The sequence below is a fragment of the Chelon labrosus genome (assembly GCF_963514085.1).
Source record: "Chelon labrosus genome assembly, chromosome: 20".
In the NCBI taxonomy this organism is placed as follows: domain Eukaryota; kingdom Metazoa; phylum Chordata; class Actinopteri; order Mugiliformes; family Mugilidae; genus Chelon; species Chelon labrosus.
Window position 1 is genome coordinate 19793660 of NC_140353.1, and position 15066 is coordinate 19808725.

The 15066-nt window shown below is 43.1% G+C and overlaps 2 protein-coding genes across 2 annotated transcripts; one reads left to right on the plus strand and one right to left on the minus strand.

Moving 5' to 3' along the window:
- The first annotated feature begins 5082 nt into the window (after nt 1-5082).
- nfkbiab (nuclear factor of kappa light polypeptide gene enhancer in B-cells inhibitor, alpha b) lies at nt 5083-9690 on the plus strand. The gene is made up of 6 exons (XM_084568752.1): nt 5083-5488; nt 6780-6885; nt 7024-7234; nt 7740-7828; nt 7993-8253; nt 8360-9690. Exons 1-6 carry the CDS (start codon nt 5244-5246, stop codon nt 8393-8395), a joined length of 948 nt encoding a protein of 315 aa, XP_084424878.1. The 5' UTR covers nt 5083-5243; the 3' UTR covers nt 8396-9690.
- A 700-nt stretch (nt 9691-10390) lies between these two features.
- On the minus strand, nt 10391-14949 carry psma6a (proteasome 20S subunit alpha 6a). The gene is made up of 7 exons (XM_084569004.1): nt 14790-14949; nt 14013-14107; nt 13765-13846; nt 13359-13514; nt 12834-13012; nt 11669-11763; nt 10391-11285 (listed from the first exon to the last, which is right to left on the minus strand). The coding sequence occupies exons 1-7, from the start codon at nt 14863-14865 to the stop codon at nt 11228-11230; spliced, it is 741 nt and encodes a 246-aa protein (XP_084425130.1). The 5' UTR covers nt 14866-14949; the 3' UTR covers nt 10391-11227.
- Between the last annotated feature and the right edge of the window lie 117 nt (nt 14950-15066).

Sequence of the window (15066 nt, forward strand, 5' to 3'; positions counted from 1 at the left end):
TGAAAACCATAACAAAAAGACCAGGGAGTGTTGACTTTCCTCCACTCTCACCTGACCTCAACCTCACTGGACGTTTATGAAGCACTTGAAGAATGGGGAAGCAATGTGTTAAAAAAATAAGAGGCTGTATAAAATATAATTTCCCTTTATGATGAATAAAGTACACTGTATTTTAGCGCTGTAGCAGATTTAAATAATATTCATTTTACACTGTTGGGTAATTGAATCCATAATGTTGCATCTCATCTTATATTTTGTGCACATAATCTGACTTTGCGAAATAACTTCAGCTGTCAGAGCAGTATCCGCAATTTGAACAATTAAGCGCCATTTTAAATCATTTTTGTCTGAAGCTTTTTGTTTAATGGGAGTGAACTGAAACAACAACAACAGTGCGTTTACAGCTCATGACTGTAAAATCTTCCAGTAAAAACAGAGGAAAGCCGGCCAGATAAGAACACGTCCGTGTGCAGTCCGGTACGTGAAGCGGGAAATGGAGAAAAGGGGAAGCAGGTGAAGGAGCAGGTGAACACAATGAAACACAATGAAACCCCGTGGATTTTTTCACAGCACATGTCGCTACATGCTTTCAGATTTAACGAGTTCACAATGTGACTCGATGAGTCACTGTTCACTGAGACCACTTTGCCATATCACTGTATGGCTGTTTCAGTGATTCGTGATGAGTCACTGTGTTGTACATGTCCTCTCATGTCTGCAGTCCCAGGGATTCCCGCCGACATGCACAGATACTGTACAGGCAGGTGCACGTACAGTCACACTCTTTAAGTGACAGCGGTGATTCTTCTGGAGGGCAGAGCAGACATAGTTCACATAGTTAAGCCTTCCACACCTCCACGACCAGCTATAAACTACAGTTTCTTTTTGTGGGGGAATCATAAAGCGACAATAAAAGAAGTAAATCCCCTGGCAACTTTTATAGATCCAGCAACGTGATCTGAATTTTATGGACTTCAGGGAGAAATATTTCTGACCTCATATTCTGCTCTTTTATTATCTTAATGCTGATCAGTGTAGTGAGCAGCGCGGACTGATAAACTCTTTGTGCATAGTTAGTTTTGGTCAAAGAAACAGCTTCTAAGCCATCCCAGCCAGGCAAAACTGCATACCAGGAACTGCCGGCATTGTTCCTGTTATTTCAGCACTTCCACTCGTCTTTCTTGTTTTCTCTTGTGTGATCGGTGGGCCTTTTGTTATCTTTACTGTAACCAGGAGAAACACAGAGGTGTGAGATTAGGAAAACGTTAGAAAAACGTGTGCCAGCTCATTCGTTCAGCTCAGCTCCTTTTACATAGTATTCCAGCACCACTACACTCGTGGGTACACCAGTACACACCACACACGATACCAATCGCTCACGTGTCCAGTTTACAAATTCGCTTTGATGTCAAAAATGCCATCAAAACACAGCTTATCAGATACTTGATAGCGCCATCAAATTTTCCACTTTGAAGACAATCTGTCAATATGGGCAGGTGCTGATGGCTCGGGTTATGTTGCCTGAAAAAACACACTGAAAGTACTGACGGCACACAGAAATCCATCTCTATTTACTTCCTTCCAAGTCCTTAGGGGCTGCTGCGAAAATATTTAAAGCCTTTTCGGCATGTTGGAATTTTGAGTCTGTACTGTTTTAAGTGTCAGCTGTTTCAGGATTTCTTGTTAGATGATGCGGCGATGCCCCTGACTTCCAGTCAGCAGAGCCTCACTGGTTTCATTTGACTGGTTTCCGCTCAAAATGAATTACTTCCACTCAGTCCAATCATGCCTGCAGCATTTACGCATATCTGGAATTAACAGAAGAAGCTGCACCGTTGACACACTTGTTGATCAGTTTGACTCCTCTGTATGGTCTTATCTGATTTGCAATGTGCCTAGTGCACTACCGAGAAGAATAACACCCTTTAGGACATCTTGAGGTTAGGCCTCAGTGGTCCACCAACACTTGAAAGATAAGGGACACTCTTTTGAGGACAACAATGTACACCCTTTAGCCAGAGAAGACAGATGGCTTGAACAAGGAGTAAAGGAAGCCATCTAGGCAAAATTGCAAAACCCCTCTCTGAACACAGGAGGTGGACTAAGATAGACCCATTAACACATCAGCGACTTTCAAGAGAGTCTTAACATCCATTCCCAGAAGGTTTCACCCTCGTTCACACCATGAGTCTGCAGTTCCTGGGCTGCTTTTTATTTACCATGACCTGGATGACTGAGAACCTTCCCAGACACATACTGAAACAGTATTGTCTGCTTTGTACAGTGTACACAGGGTTTGGCGATCTGCACCGCTCAGAAACAGAAGAAACATCAATTTTATACGTATACGAGAATGGAAAGATTGTAGAGACGACAACAAACCATATAAGCCGCAGTTACACCCACAGTTACACAGCGAACATATATTGTTGATCAAAATCAGCTTTGAAGGTTGCAAACGAGACCTGTGTTTGAACTGTAATAAATGTAAAAAAAAAAATGAATGGTGGAAAGAAGTGTGCATGATAGACACACTGCAGCTGAAAGAAAAGGAAAACAAGCGTCCCTCAGAAGTTTCCACATTGCTGCAAAAAAATTACTCGAAACGTCGGCGGATTTTCACACTAGCCCTGAAAGAAGACAAAGAGAACCAAATCAAACAAATGAAACTTACATTTATTTTTACTTGTGCGTGTATTTATTCAAGAATATTAATCATTTTGTACATATCTGTCATCTGCAAAAATATGTGAACCCTTGTTTTCAATATGTGACCCCCTTGTGCAGGACAACAGGAACTAAACATTTCCAGTAACTGCTGACCAGTCGTCTACAGTGACATATGTCCACATGATGTTTAGCAAACTGCAGAGGGGCAGAAAGGTTCTTTTTGGAGAGCAGTGGCTTTTTCGTTGCCACTCTGACATGAACACCATGGTTGTTCATGAGTTTTCCTGAGGGTGGACTCGTGCACATTAACATTAGTCAATATGAGAGGGGTCTTTAGTTGCTTAGAAGTAACTATGGGTTCTCCCTGCACAAGGGGGTCACACCAGATATTAAAAACAAGGGTTCACATACTTTTGTAACTCACAAATACGCACAAATGATTAATATCCTTGAATAAATACATATCGTCTTATCTTCTTCCGCTTATCCGGGTCCGGGTCAAGGGGGCAGCAGCCTCAGCAGGGAGGTCCAGACGGCCCTCTCCCCAGCCACACGGAGGCGAGCCCATGTCTCCAGTTCGGGCTGGGCCTGGCTGGACCCCATGGGCGAAGGCCTGGCCACCTGGCTCCAGGGTGGGGCCCCGGTAACCCCCTAGGAGAACTCCTCCACCACGGTAAGGTGACAGTTCAAGGAGGAGTAAATACATGCACAAGTAAAAAAAAATTCAAGTTTCAATTGTTTGATTTGGTTCTCTTTGTCTACTTTCAGGACTAGTGTGGAAATCTGTGGATATTTTGAGTAATTTTTGTTGCAATGTAGAAACTTCTGAGGGATGCAAATACTTTTAAGCAGTGCTGTGTAAAAACTACTTTGTTTTCCTTTTGCATTAGCTGCAGTGCAGTTACTATTGTGCACATTTCTTTCCTCCATTCATTGGCCTTATTACAGTTCAAACACAACCTTCAAACTGATAGTGATCAACAATGTGTTTGCTGTGTAACCGTGGGTGTCTGCGGCTTGTATGGTTTGTCGTCCTCTCGACAATCTTTCCATTCTCACTTCAGTCACTGATATACACGAGCAGAATGCCACAATACATTAAAAACTGTTTTACAGTAAACAGTGCTAAATGTGTGCATCTAATTAATGTTTGCATGTTTGTGCACAGACATTTTGCATGTGTTTGTATTTTCCAAATATGTTGATCAGCAGTTGCTAACGTGACAGTACATATGCTGAAAGAGAAGCCTCAGCTTCCCAGTCTAACTGGTCACACAGACCGAACAATGGGAGGTAAAACAAGCCTGGAGTTTCCCCCAGGCCTCCAGAACATCATGTTCAAGTTGACATTTGTTTTTAAAGGGATAGGTCACAGCCTTGTGAAGTATCGCGGCACTTTGCCAGAACTTGGAGTCCTTCCATTTTATCAGCCAAAGAATGGAGGAAGCGATTTGATACTGGGTTATTAAAGGCACCGTGGCAGAATCGGTGGGAGTTTACTCCACAATCTGCAGAAGTATCATTCAGTGTGTTTACAAATAGCTGGCAAGGATGGCAAGTACAGATAGTAAATGAATGCAACCTTTGACCTAAATGCATACAAGGAACTGAAAGCAAAAAATCAATCATTTTATATATGCATTAGTAGCAGGACTGCACACAAACCTAATGCACATATTGTTTATGACAGCAGTCTCTTGAGAGCTTTAGTCTCATTAAAAATGTCTGTTATATCAGTAAGTGTTACATATCTTAAAAAAAAAAAAAAAATGCACTCACTTGATCATGTGTGTCATGGTGGGGAAACTCCACTGCAGACCCTCTGGACTCTACTTGTTTTCATCTCCTTATTGCCACAGTATGATAAATAAACCGAAATCATATTGCAATCACGCTTGAGTTTTGGAGGAAACTCCTGCGCCTCTGAAGTGCAGAGGGTGTGCTGAGCAACATTTCCTTGAGTGATTCAGCAGGGACATGCTAACGAGCATGTGCACTTTCAGGACTTTCCATTCATGCACAGTGTGTCAAAAAAGAAACCCACTCATGGAACTGAGAAGTGTCCAGCTTTACCAGGGGCGACACTGATGATACAGCCTTTGAAATTATTCAGATTTCCTGTACTTTTAGTGTTTCCCCCTTCTTAAAGTACGTACAGTACATATCTAAAGGCTGATTGTCCGACCTTCCTGTTTGGAGATTTGAAGCAAATGTGCACGAGTGTTTATGAGTGAGTTTGAAGTGACTGCTGATTGTAAATGTGACCCTTGAAAATGTTTAAATACAATGGAAACTGTATATACTTCAGTTGCGTTCCATGCAGCCTGCAAATGTATTTTTCTCACTTGCTAACAAACTGGGCAGCGCATTTATATGCGTCTCAACAGAAATCCCCTGTTGGAGACAGCAATCTGTAGCTGTGATAGACTATTCTCAGTGACAGTTTTCTGGAAATCCCCCACCTAGCTGTTAGCTCCGCCCCTCCGCAGCCACACAGAGGGCATTTACAGACTGCTGCACCGCTCCGTCTGGATACAAGCGAACGCACCACGTCTCGAATCACACGGACTATCATGGACCTCCACCGGACCAGTATATTGAACCAAATGGATTACAGTCGGGAGTCTAAAGAAGGGAAGGCGGCTCAGTCCACGGACGAGCGTCTGGACAGCGGTTTGGACTCGCTAAAAGAGGAGGAGTACCAGGCTGTGGCGGCCGAGATCCTCCAGCTCCAGCTGGAATGTGATCACAAACAAGCTCCGGCCGTGTGCGGAGACCACCTCGACTGGCAGACACAGATCACAGATGAGGGAGACACGTAAGTTTCACCAGGAATATGGTTTCAGAGTTAGGTTGTTTTATGAGTTTTCGGAGGTACCGCTAGGCTTGTGGTGTCGCCAGAGTAGGCCCAGCTCGGCTCTTTGAGGTAATTTGATGCCTTTCCTGTCGGGAATGTCTTCCTCCAGCCTGTCATTACGGCGCACAGGCCCAGGCCTAAATCCTAGTCTCGGTTTAGTTTTTAAGCTTCGGGACATGTTCGAGTATCTTGGTGCAGCGTTAACAATACACAGAACGTGTGACCGGTTTGATAATGGGTCTATCTGCGGTCATGGGCGGCCGCACTGGACGTAAACAAAAGGCTATTGTCAGGAGGGAATCTACTATGGCCGCGGGTCAGACTGGGAAAGTCCCGGGCGCGCCGCCAAGGAATCCGACCGCCGCGCGTTCACGTGAAGAGGGAAAAAAAAAAGACTAGAAAAAAAAAGTACCTTAAAAATCAGTGGAGGGTGAGGACGAAACCCTGCTCTGAACGGAGGCAGGCAGGGGATTACTGCGGTAAAACCGAGGGGGACGGGGAGCAACGGTAAATAAGTCCCCAAATTTAATTTAGCGTATTTCCTCTGCCGAGAGCGACACAGTGTTGTAACTGCTCTCATAACTCTCGTTAATGAAACGGATCCTAGTTGAATAAGAGTAACGTGAAGACAGGAAGTGCCTCATATAAAGTAATGAAGCATGAAACCATTTTACACTGATTTCAAGTCGAAACAGAGCAGCGTTATGGAATATTTGCTTATGGAGTATTTTTAGTCATTTCATTGCTATACTGTACTGGGACTCTGAACTTATCCCCTCCCTGCTGCTTCAGGTGTATATAAAAAGCAATTGCACTAATCAGACTTGCATAATCTCTATCTAAGGTTTTTTTAATATATATTTGAGGGCCTGCCATGTGGAAACATGTACTTTGTGTTGTTTTTTTCTCTCCAGATAATACTTCCTAATGAGACTCCAGTTTTTATTTACAGCCATCATATAAGATTGAAATGCGTAATTTTAATGTTGTAATGTTTAGGGCATTAGTAAGTGAAACATACACGGGGGTGGATTTTAAGGATTTAAAACTCCAATTAAAAATACGTTGTCAACCACGTGCGTCAGATTTAGGACAAAGTAAAGCTTTTATGAAACAGCATTTGATGTAGAGGGTAAGACGCATCCAGGGTTGTATACATATTTGCCGTTACTGTTTTCCTTGAGGAAAATATTCCTTTCTGCTTGTGTATATGTACTGTAACACGTTGTACCTTCTTCTTGTGTCTCGATAGGCTGCTCCACCTGGCCATCATCCACGAGGCCAAGGACTACATCAAAAGGATGATCGACCTGTCCAAGAACACAGACTTCCTCAACACACAAAACGACCTGAGACAGGTGAGCAGTAGACGCCTATTTCTGCCTTTTCCAGCCTCTCTGATCTTTTCTCGTTGCTGTGGCGTTAAAGTATATATATCAGCAAACAAATGAAAATGGCTGCTGACTGTGAAGCCCACCCTGTCTGTCCCTCCTCAGACTCCTCTCCACTTGGCTGTAATAACAAACCAACCAGAGGTGTGTCACGGTCTCCTGGTGTCCGGCTGTGATCCCACGCTGGTGGACAACAGAGGGGACACTCCTCTTCACATCGCCTGCCTTCAAGGCAACCTGCATTGCTTCAGCGTCATCACACAGTACTGCCGGCCAGAGCATCTACACACAGCAATGGCTGCCTGCAACTATAACGGTAAGAGGCAACAGTTTGTCACCTGTGCATTCATTCCAAATGTCTGCATTGTTATATAAAGTTCTGAGGGCCATTTTCCATCCTGTGGTTGCCCAGCCTTGTATGGAAAGAGACAGAACCTGCTGTTTGTCCTTAGCTAATAGTGTGCACAAAGAGTAATTTCTGCTGCCCACTAGCCCCAAGTACTATAGTTAGGATGAAGGAAACATTTAGGTAAGCAAGGGGAACACCACGTCCTTTCTGAAAATCACATTCAGGCTAGAACCCATCTATTACACAGCACATAATGCTAGATGAGCTGAGGCTCTAAATAGAAAGGTGGACAGTTCTGGTTTTAGCTTAAACACAATAACGTATAAAAATTCTGACACGTTTAAATGAAAATGACATTTTATGAATATCTGTGTTTTTCTGGAGTAACCGTATTTACAGCGTCATGTAAGCCTAATTAATCTGTGGATACTAGACTCAGCTGTTTAAAGTCGTCTTCTTGTGTTTTGTGCAGGTCAAAACTGCCTCCACCTGGCCTCGGTTCATGGTTTCCTCTCACTGGTGGAGAAAATGGTGGACCTGGGAGCTGACATTAATGCAAAGGTAAATGACACACTAACGGATTCATTCACAAAATATCTGTAGGTTTCATAACTATTATTGTAAGTAGTAGTAGTAAATATGTTGATGAGCCAACACTGAGCCCTTGGGTTGTGTTTACATTTGCCTCCCTTTGCTAATAAAAACCGTCTGTCTCTGTGGTGTAGGAGCAGCATAACGGCCGCGGTGCTCTGCATCTGGCTGTAGACCAACAGAACCTCTCCCTGGTCAAACTGCTGCTGCATAAAGGAGCAGACGCCAACCTCCTCACGTCTGGAGGTCACACCCCCTACCACCTCACGTACGGTTACGACAACTGTGACATCAGGAAAGAACTGCACGCGCTGACGGACCCCAACCTGAGGGAGCTGCCCGAAAGCGAATCCGAAGACAGCGAGGAAGAGGAGGACCAAGAGTCTGACGACGAGGTGTGTTGGGAATCAGATATTTCACTGTACGACGTGAACGTAAAATAAAATATCATGCTCGGTGTGTAACCGGTTTCCTGTCCCTCGTGTGTGTGTTTGCGTGCAGGTGGCTTATGATGACATTCAGTGGAATGGACATTAGCAGGAAATGAGAGAGCGAGGAAGTTACAGAGGGCGGCTGAGGATGACGATGAAGGACAAATGGTTCGGTTTTGTTACTGTGCCGGGAAGATGACGGAGCGGGTGACGCGGTGAGGGCACGGCTGCTACCGAAACAAGACGCGCGGGCAGCTGCAAAGAAGATTTAAACAGAGACTGACGGCTACAGAAGAGCAAACACACAATCGCATGCCACACGTCATTATGGGGTGGAATTTGCTTTGTAAGAGGACCGCTTGTATTCTGTGGACACTGCAAATCATCGTCATCATGAAAAAAAACACACATCCACCCATCCATGCAGATGTACCTGTAACGGCTCTGGTGTATGATATTGTAAATGCTGTGTATACAAAGATGTATTTTTTATGGAAGCTGTGAATGTGTACAGTTGAGCAAGGTGTATATGTCAGACAGCGAACAGTTCCAGCACACTCCAGTTAAATTAAAACACTCGTATTTAATGGCTGAGTCCTCTGGTGTGAATATATTTATACAGCTGGGTGACTTGGAGGGGCAAATGTCAGTTCATCCTGGACCAAGAATGTTTTCTTACGTGTACAGTAATAATCATAATCTTTGTGATATAAAAACGCTGTACAGAAACAGGCGTGTAAAAGACGGCGCCTGACAATATTACTGGGTTGTAATTATACAGGAAATTACTCTGACCATGTGCCTCCTTGCTGCCGTCAGTGTGTCTGCTTGCGTGAATGTCGCCATCTAAGCATGACAGCTGAGTTGCAGTTCTGGCCGGGCCGCCTTTTATTTTCATATATGATGCAGGAAAGAACTGATAACTCGACAACTTGTTTCCACTGAATGAGGAACTAGCGACCAATTGAGCCTTGAGTGCCGCAGTTCCTCCTGCTAGGTGTGTGTGTGTGTGTGTGCGCGCGCGCGTGTGTGATAGAGATAAGAGGCTCTGGGAAATTTTTTGTGTGTGGAATGAGGCTGATTGCTCAGTTGTCTAAATCAGGAAGTTTTTCGGCGGGTGGGGCAATGAAAGAACGGACAGGAAATTCCCAGGAACAGAGCGCTTCAGCTGTTCGAAACATTCCTGCTCCCAAAGAAGGGAATCTGATGAACAACAGGATGCTTGAGCCGACTGGCAGAAGACGTGGAGGAAGGGGCTTTCAAGTAAAATAATTATCAAGATTTGTGTTTAGAACTTAAAGCTACAATAATATTGATGTTATATTTTAAGTGCAACTTATGTACACCATAAATTATTTTTTCTCAATTAAAGTGGTCAAATACAAACACATGTCACGACTATTTATAGTGAACATACTCTATATTATACACCCACCAGGCATAACATTATGACCACTGACAGGAGAAGTAAATAACATTGACCATCTTGCGGGGAAACTTTTGGCCCTGGCATTCATGTGGATGTTACTTAGACATGTAGCACCCACCTAGACCAGACCAGGCACCCCCAACCCCTAGCAATGACACTCCTTGATGGCAGCAGCCATCCCCAGCAGGATGCAGCCTGACACAGGCACACAAACGGTTTAGGAATAGCTCAAAAAACATGAACAAGGTGTTGACCTGGCCTCCTCTGATCAAGTATCTGTGGGATGATCCACAGAGGCCCCTCCCCTCAACCCATAGGACCCAAAGGCCCCCACTAACAACATTCTGTTGCCAGACACCACAGGACACCCTCAGAAGGCCCGTGTCCATTCTCTGATGAGTCCCAACTGTTTTGGAGGCACAAGGGAGACCTACACAATATTAGGAAGGTGTAATTGTACATTACTCGTGTACGATTATTCTTAAAATCCAATTAATCAGTCAATTATCAATTATTATTTTCTGAGAAGTCAGAACAAACCATTCTTTCTATCCAAAATCTGTCAACCTTTTATTCAAACATTAATAATTGGGGATGAATATAAACCTTGCAAAACGTGTTCCGCCATCAATTATTAAAGTAAAGCCAGAAAAATGTCAAATATGCACAGTGAAAATAAGCACAGAAACAGTTGTTAAATAAAACACTGTTTAATAGAAGTGCAGTATTGTACAGCAACAGACGGGAGACGGTGAAACACCTCGAGACTTCCAATTGACGTTGACCTGAGCAGACTTAAACATGGGTGTGACGATGACTGTCGCATTAAGGACAATTCCCGCAGCTGTTCCCTGGGTTATCACGGAGCATAAACATCCTCCTGACACTTAAGACAGTGGAGAGAGAAGAGTTTAAAGCAGATGACTGAAAGAGACACGCGCAGTGGCAGCCCTGAGTAGAGATGGTTAAGAAGCACCGCAGGAATACAGTGACTCCAGAGAGCTTCACTCGTCCATGTTTAAGAGGTATTGTGCTGTAGTTGTAGTGTTACCACGCCTCCATCTTCCTATCTGCTCATGTCATCACCTGAAGTCGTTTAGGCCGAGCTGCAGCCAGAGGCGACATTGTGGCTGGTGGTCGTCTGACACATCAGTCACCAAGGAGCGTATCAGCCTCATGTGTCATATGGTGGACTTGAATATCCAGTATGTTTCCAGGATCTGTGACATTTGGCAGCTGGCTGCAGTCAGGATGTCTCGGCGTGGAGAGAAGGAAAATACAGGAGGGCTGGGTGTGTGGATTCTAAAATGTCCTGTCAGGTCACCCCGTGTGTGACCAGTTAAAAAGGAGCGGGTATCATTGGTGGTGTGGATGGATAACGTATTTTTACATTTCATGTGAACAAGACAATGTCAGTTCCTCCTTGATCTTCCTTCTAGCTGAGACTGTGAGGGATATTTCTGGTTTTACCGTTAATCATCCTCTTCATAAAACAGCCGCCAACTCTCCTCATTCTTTCTCAGACAAAGCCACCAGGTGAACATCTATCTCGGCCTCAGACAGAATCCTGGAACACAAACACACAATTTAATGGTTGGATTTTTTATTTTTTTTTGTGCTGCCAAATCATGTAGTCCTCAAAGCACACACACTCTCACTGGGACATGCTGAGAGCACACTCGACCATGTAAGCTCTTGCTTTGAGCTCATCCCTGGTTTTAGTTTTAGGGAATTTCCATTACAACACTGCCCTCTTTTTCCACAAATTTTTTAAATAATCTTGACGAATTCCTGACAGAGCCGACACAAAGTTGCGTTGTGCTCTGTCTAAACCTTTTCAATAAATGCCCCGCTTTCTTAACAATGCTCATTTACAGCAGCAGCTGGGTCGTGAAAAGAGCCTTTTACCTGCGGCCAAGATCGGTTTTATTACTCAAGAAAAATGCTCACTTGAAACTGGGTTCTTGTGTGGTGATGACTCCCACCTCCAGCTCCGAGGGCTTGAAGTCGATGGACAGAACAGTAGACAGACATGAGATAGCCGTCTGCGTAGAGACACAGGGGAGCGTTGTCATGAAGCAAGAAAACAGAATTAATAAAGAGAAACTAACTCCAGAACTGACTAAATCTAGTGAATGCTGCCTTTGCTTTGTAGCACAGCACCGTGTACCAGCAACTGCATGCTGGAACGCCTGTACCTACTGACAGGAGACACAATGTTCAAGACTGAGGAGTAACAGCTGTGTTCCAGCATCTGTTTTAACATTTTAACGGTTTAAATGATTTGGTGATGGTTTATCCTCTAAAAACCGTCGCTCCTCTGCCCTGCTTCTCTTGAATTGTGAATAAGGATTTGACATCTCCTTCATTTATCATTGATATGCGACATGTATGAACTAAAGTTTCTGTGCAGAAAAAAACAGATTCTGTAGAAGTATTAAGCGTTTGAGGTCCTGTGGCAGCTGGTGGCACAGATAGTTGCATACAGTTGCGTTTTGAAATCAACACAAGATTTCACAAGACTTTACTTTTGCGTGAATAAACAGTACTATGCATATTCTCCTACATGCTATTATGTTGCTTATCGAGAGCCTTGTTAGTTGAAGGCTCATAACCTGACAAACAAATCTACTTTGCAGTGCATTATGAGATATTACAGGAATGGGCGTAGAGTGTCAAGTGTTTGCAAACTTCATATCTTACACTACATACTGAAAGAATCTCACATGAGGTTTTAGCGTGCTAAACTAGACAGTGCTTTTGCATATTAAAGAATTCAGTAGTGACTCCTCACATGCTACTGCAACGGTCTGCTTATCATTTCGGTTGACCAGAAGAATGCCAAGAAATTTACTGATGTTCTCAGTCACAGCTGTAAAATACCCATACGTTTTCTGATATCCAAATTAAATTACTAAACATCCTCAACTGTCTATTAATTATCTAACAAAGTTTCTGCCAATCTTGAAGATTCACATCAGTGGAAATCTTGCAATGTACTAAACCTTGTTGGACTAAAGTCTGTTGATAATTAAGGTGGTCATGCATTTGGCAGTTATTTGTGTATAATATCTGTACTGTATAAACCATATCTGTGTGTCTGCCTGTCTCCTACCTCTATAATCTGCTCGTAGGTCCAGTCCAGTTTCTTCTTGACTTTCTTTTCCAGGAAACTGGTAGCCTCCGTCTGTTTGACTCCAGCCGCTGTGGCCTTATAGCCACAGTAGTAGCCAGCTGGATCACACTTATACAGCTGTGGGCCCAACTCCTCATCCAGCCCAACCACTAACATGCCTGGAGGAAGGACGAAAAGAGGAGTGGAATTATTACAGGACAGCGCGATTATATTTCACAGCCGTTTCTAAATGCGTTTTATTAAAAATTTGGATGACTATTAAGAAAACTAAAAAGCTGGTGAGTTTTAACAACTTCGTGCCAAAACACAGCTTCTTGACCAACAGTTTTCAGTGATGTTGTATGTTAATAGAAGCTGCTGATAACAGATTTTTCGGGATGATATTCAAAATCAAGGTGTGGTGAAAACTCTCTGGAAAGCCATTTATAAAATAATCTAACACTAAACCTTTTCATACTAAAAATGCAAAACAGGAACACACGCACACACACAGGCATTACTCACAGCAGCCTAGTGGTCTCATCTCAGCGTTCTGTGTGTAGACTTGGGAGATGTCAGCCATGCGCTTGCACAGCATGTCCACAGGGATGTCGTAGCCGTACTTGTATTTCCAGTTAGCTGCTTCATAGCGAGCTCTCTGCACCTGAGACTTGCTGTCAGCTGGAGGGAAGGAACAGACACAAACAAAATTCACATGAATAAACTGAAAAACAGTAAAATATAATATAATGGAAAACAATCAGTAACTAACCAAATTACTGCTAATAACATTTACCTAGGGTCTGGCTGGATACCAAAACTATATAAGAAACAGTTTTATCTTAGTGACATATTTTGCCAACTAACAGCTTAACTAAATCAAATTTTATTGATGGCTGCACTTCCAAGACTTCAGTCTGACATTGCTTACCGGTCATGCCAGTCATAACACAGCCTATGTTCTCAGTGATTTTGAACAGATGTGTGACTGTCATGGCATCCAAAAGCTTGTCCTGAGAAAGAGAAAAGGAAAAAGCATGCTAACAGGGATATGTACAGCACACGGTCCACCAGTGGCGCAATAATCATAATGCGAGCTGGGGAATATGATCACGCAAATGCTGTGAAGACACCAAAACACAAACGTCTTCGTGTTTACAGTGTGTTGCATATACTAACTGGGACTTTCTTCTGTGTGACGACAGCAACACAGTCCTTCCCTCTGATCGCCACGGAGGTCAGTCCTCCCTGGTTGATGGCTTTGAAGGCATACTCTGAAGACAGACGGAGAAAGCTGTGTTCACAAGCTACAACTGGAGATTTCTAATAGTATAATCACCGTGGCAACATTTTCATCAGGAAGCAAGGTAGCTGATGATTTTGCATGCAACTGTGTACGACTCTTTATATGTGTATCATGCACTCGGTGCCCTAGATACAAAGCAAATTATAACAACCCAGTTAAAAATAGTGATGCGTTTTGTTTTGATGAAAATCCTTTCAGCAACGTAGTCACAGTTGCTCTGTGACTTTTTTTTTTCCTACAGTGCTTTCTTCAGTTCAGGTTCATAACACAGTGGTGATAGCTCTGAAATTACTCTGTCCCTGATTGTACATACTTTTACATCAAAATACAACTTGACATTTGTATGAACTGCTAAAATTAATTCCTGTAAACATAACTTTATGGAAGACCCCACAGCAACTAGCCATTAAACTAGCCCAAATAGCTAGCACAGCTACAATAAAAATAACACCTTCTTATCATTAATAGCTTATTTAAATGTAACCGTATTTAATTAATTATATATTAACTAAATGTTATATTTTAAATTAAATATGCATGTATCTCAGACTGAGACATGTATGAGTAAGCTAGAAGCCGCTAGCTAATGTTAGCCTGTTAGCAGTGATGACTGAGCAGGTTCAGTTTTTCTCGTTTCTTTCGCTACTCACCGACTTGGTACAGTCTTCCCTCCGGGGAGAAGATGGTAATATGCCGGTCAAAGCCTGCGCTTGACCCCCGAGACATAACGACTGGAAATAGTTTAGTTAAACTGCTGTAGTCTGTAGTTGAAACTAAACAGAGAGGTAACAGAGACAAAACATGGGAAACATCTACACCGGAAGTGAAGGTTTCTACTTCCGGGTCAACCTGTAAGCATTGTAGTTTTTGTATATTCTCACCCGATTCTCACCCATACGTAAATGTTTCACTGTTTATGAAAATCCT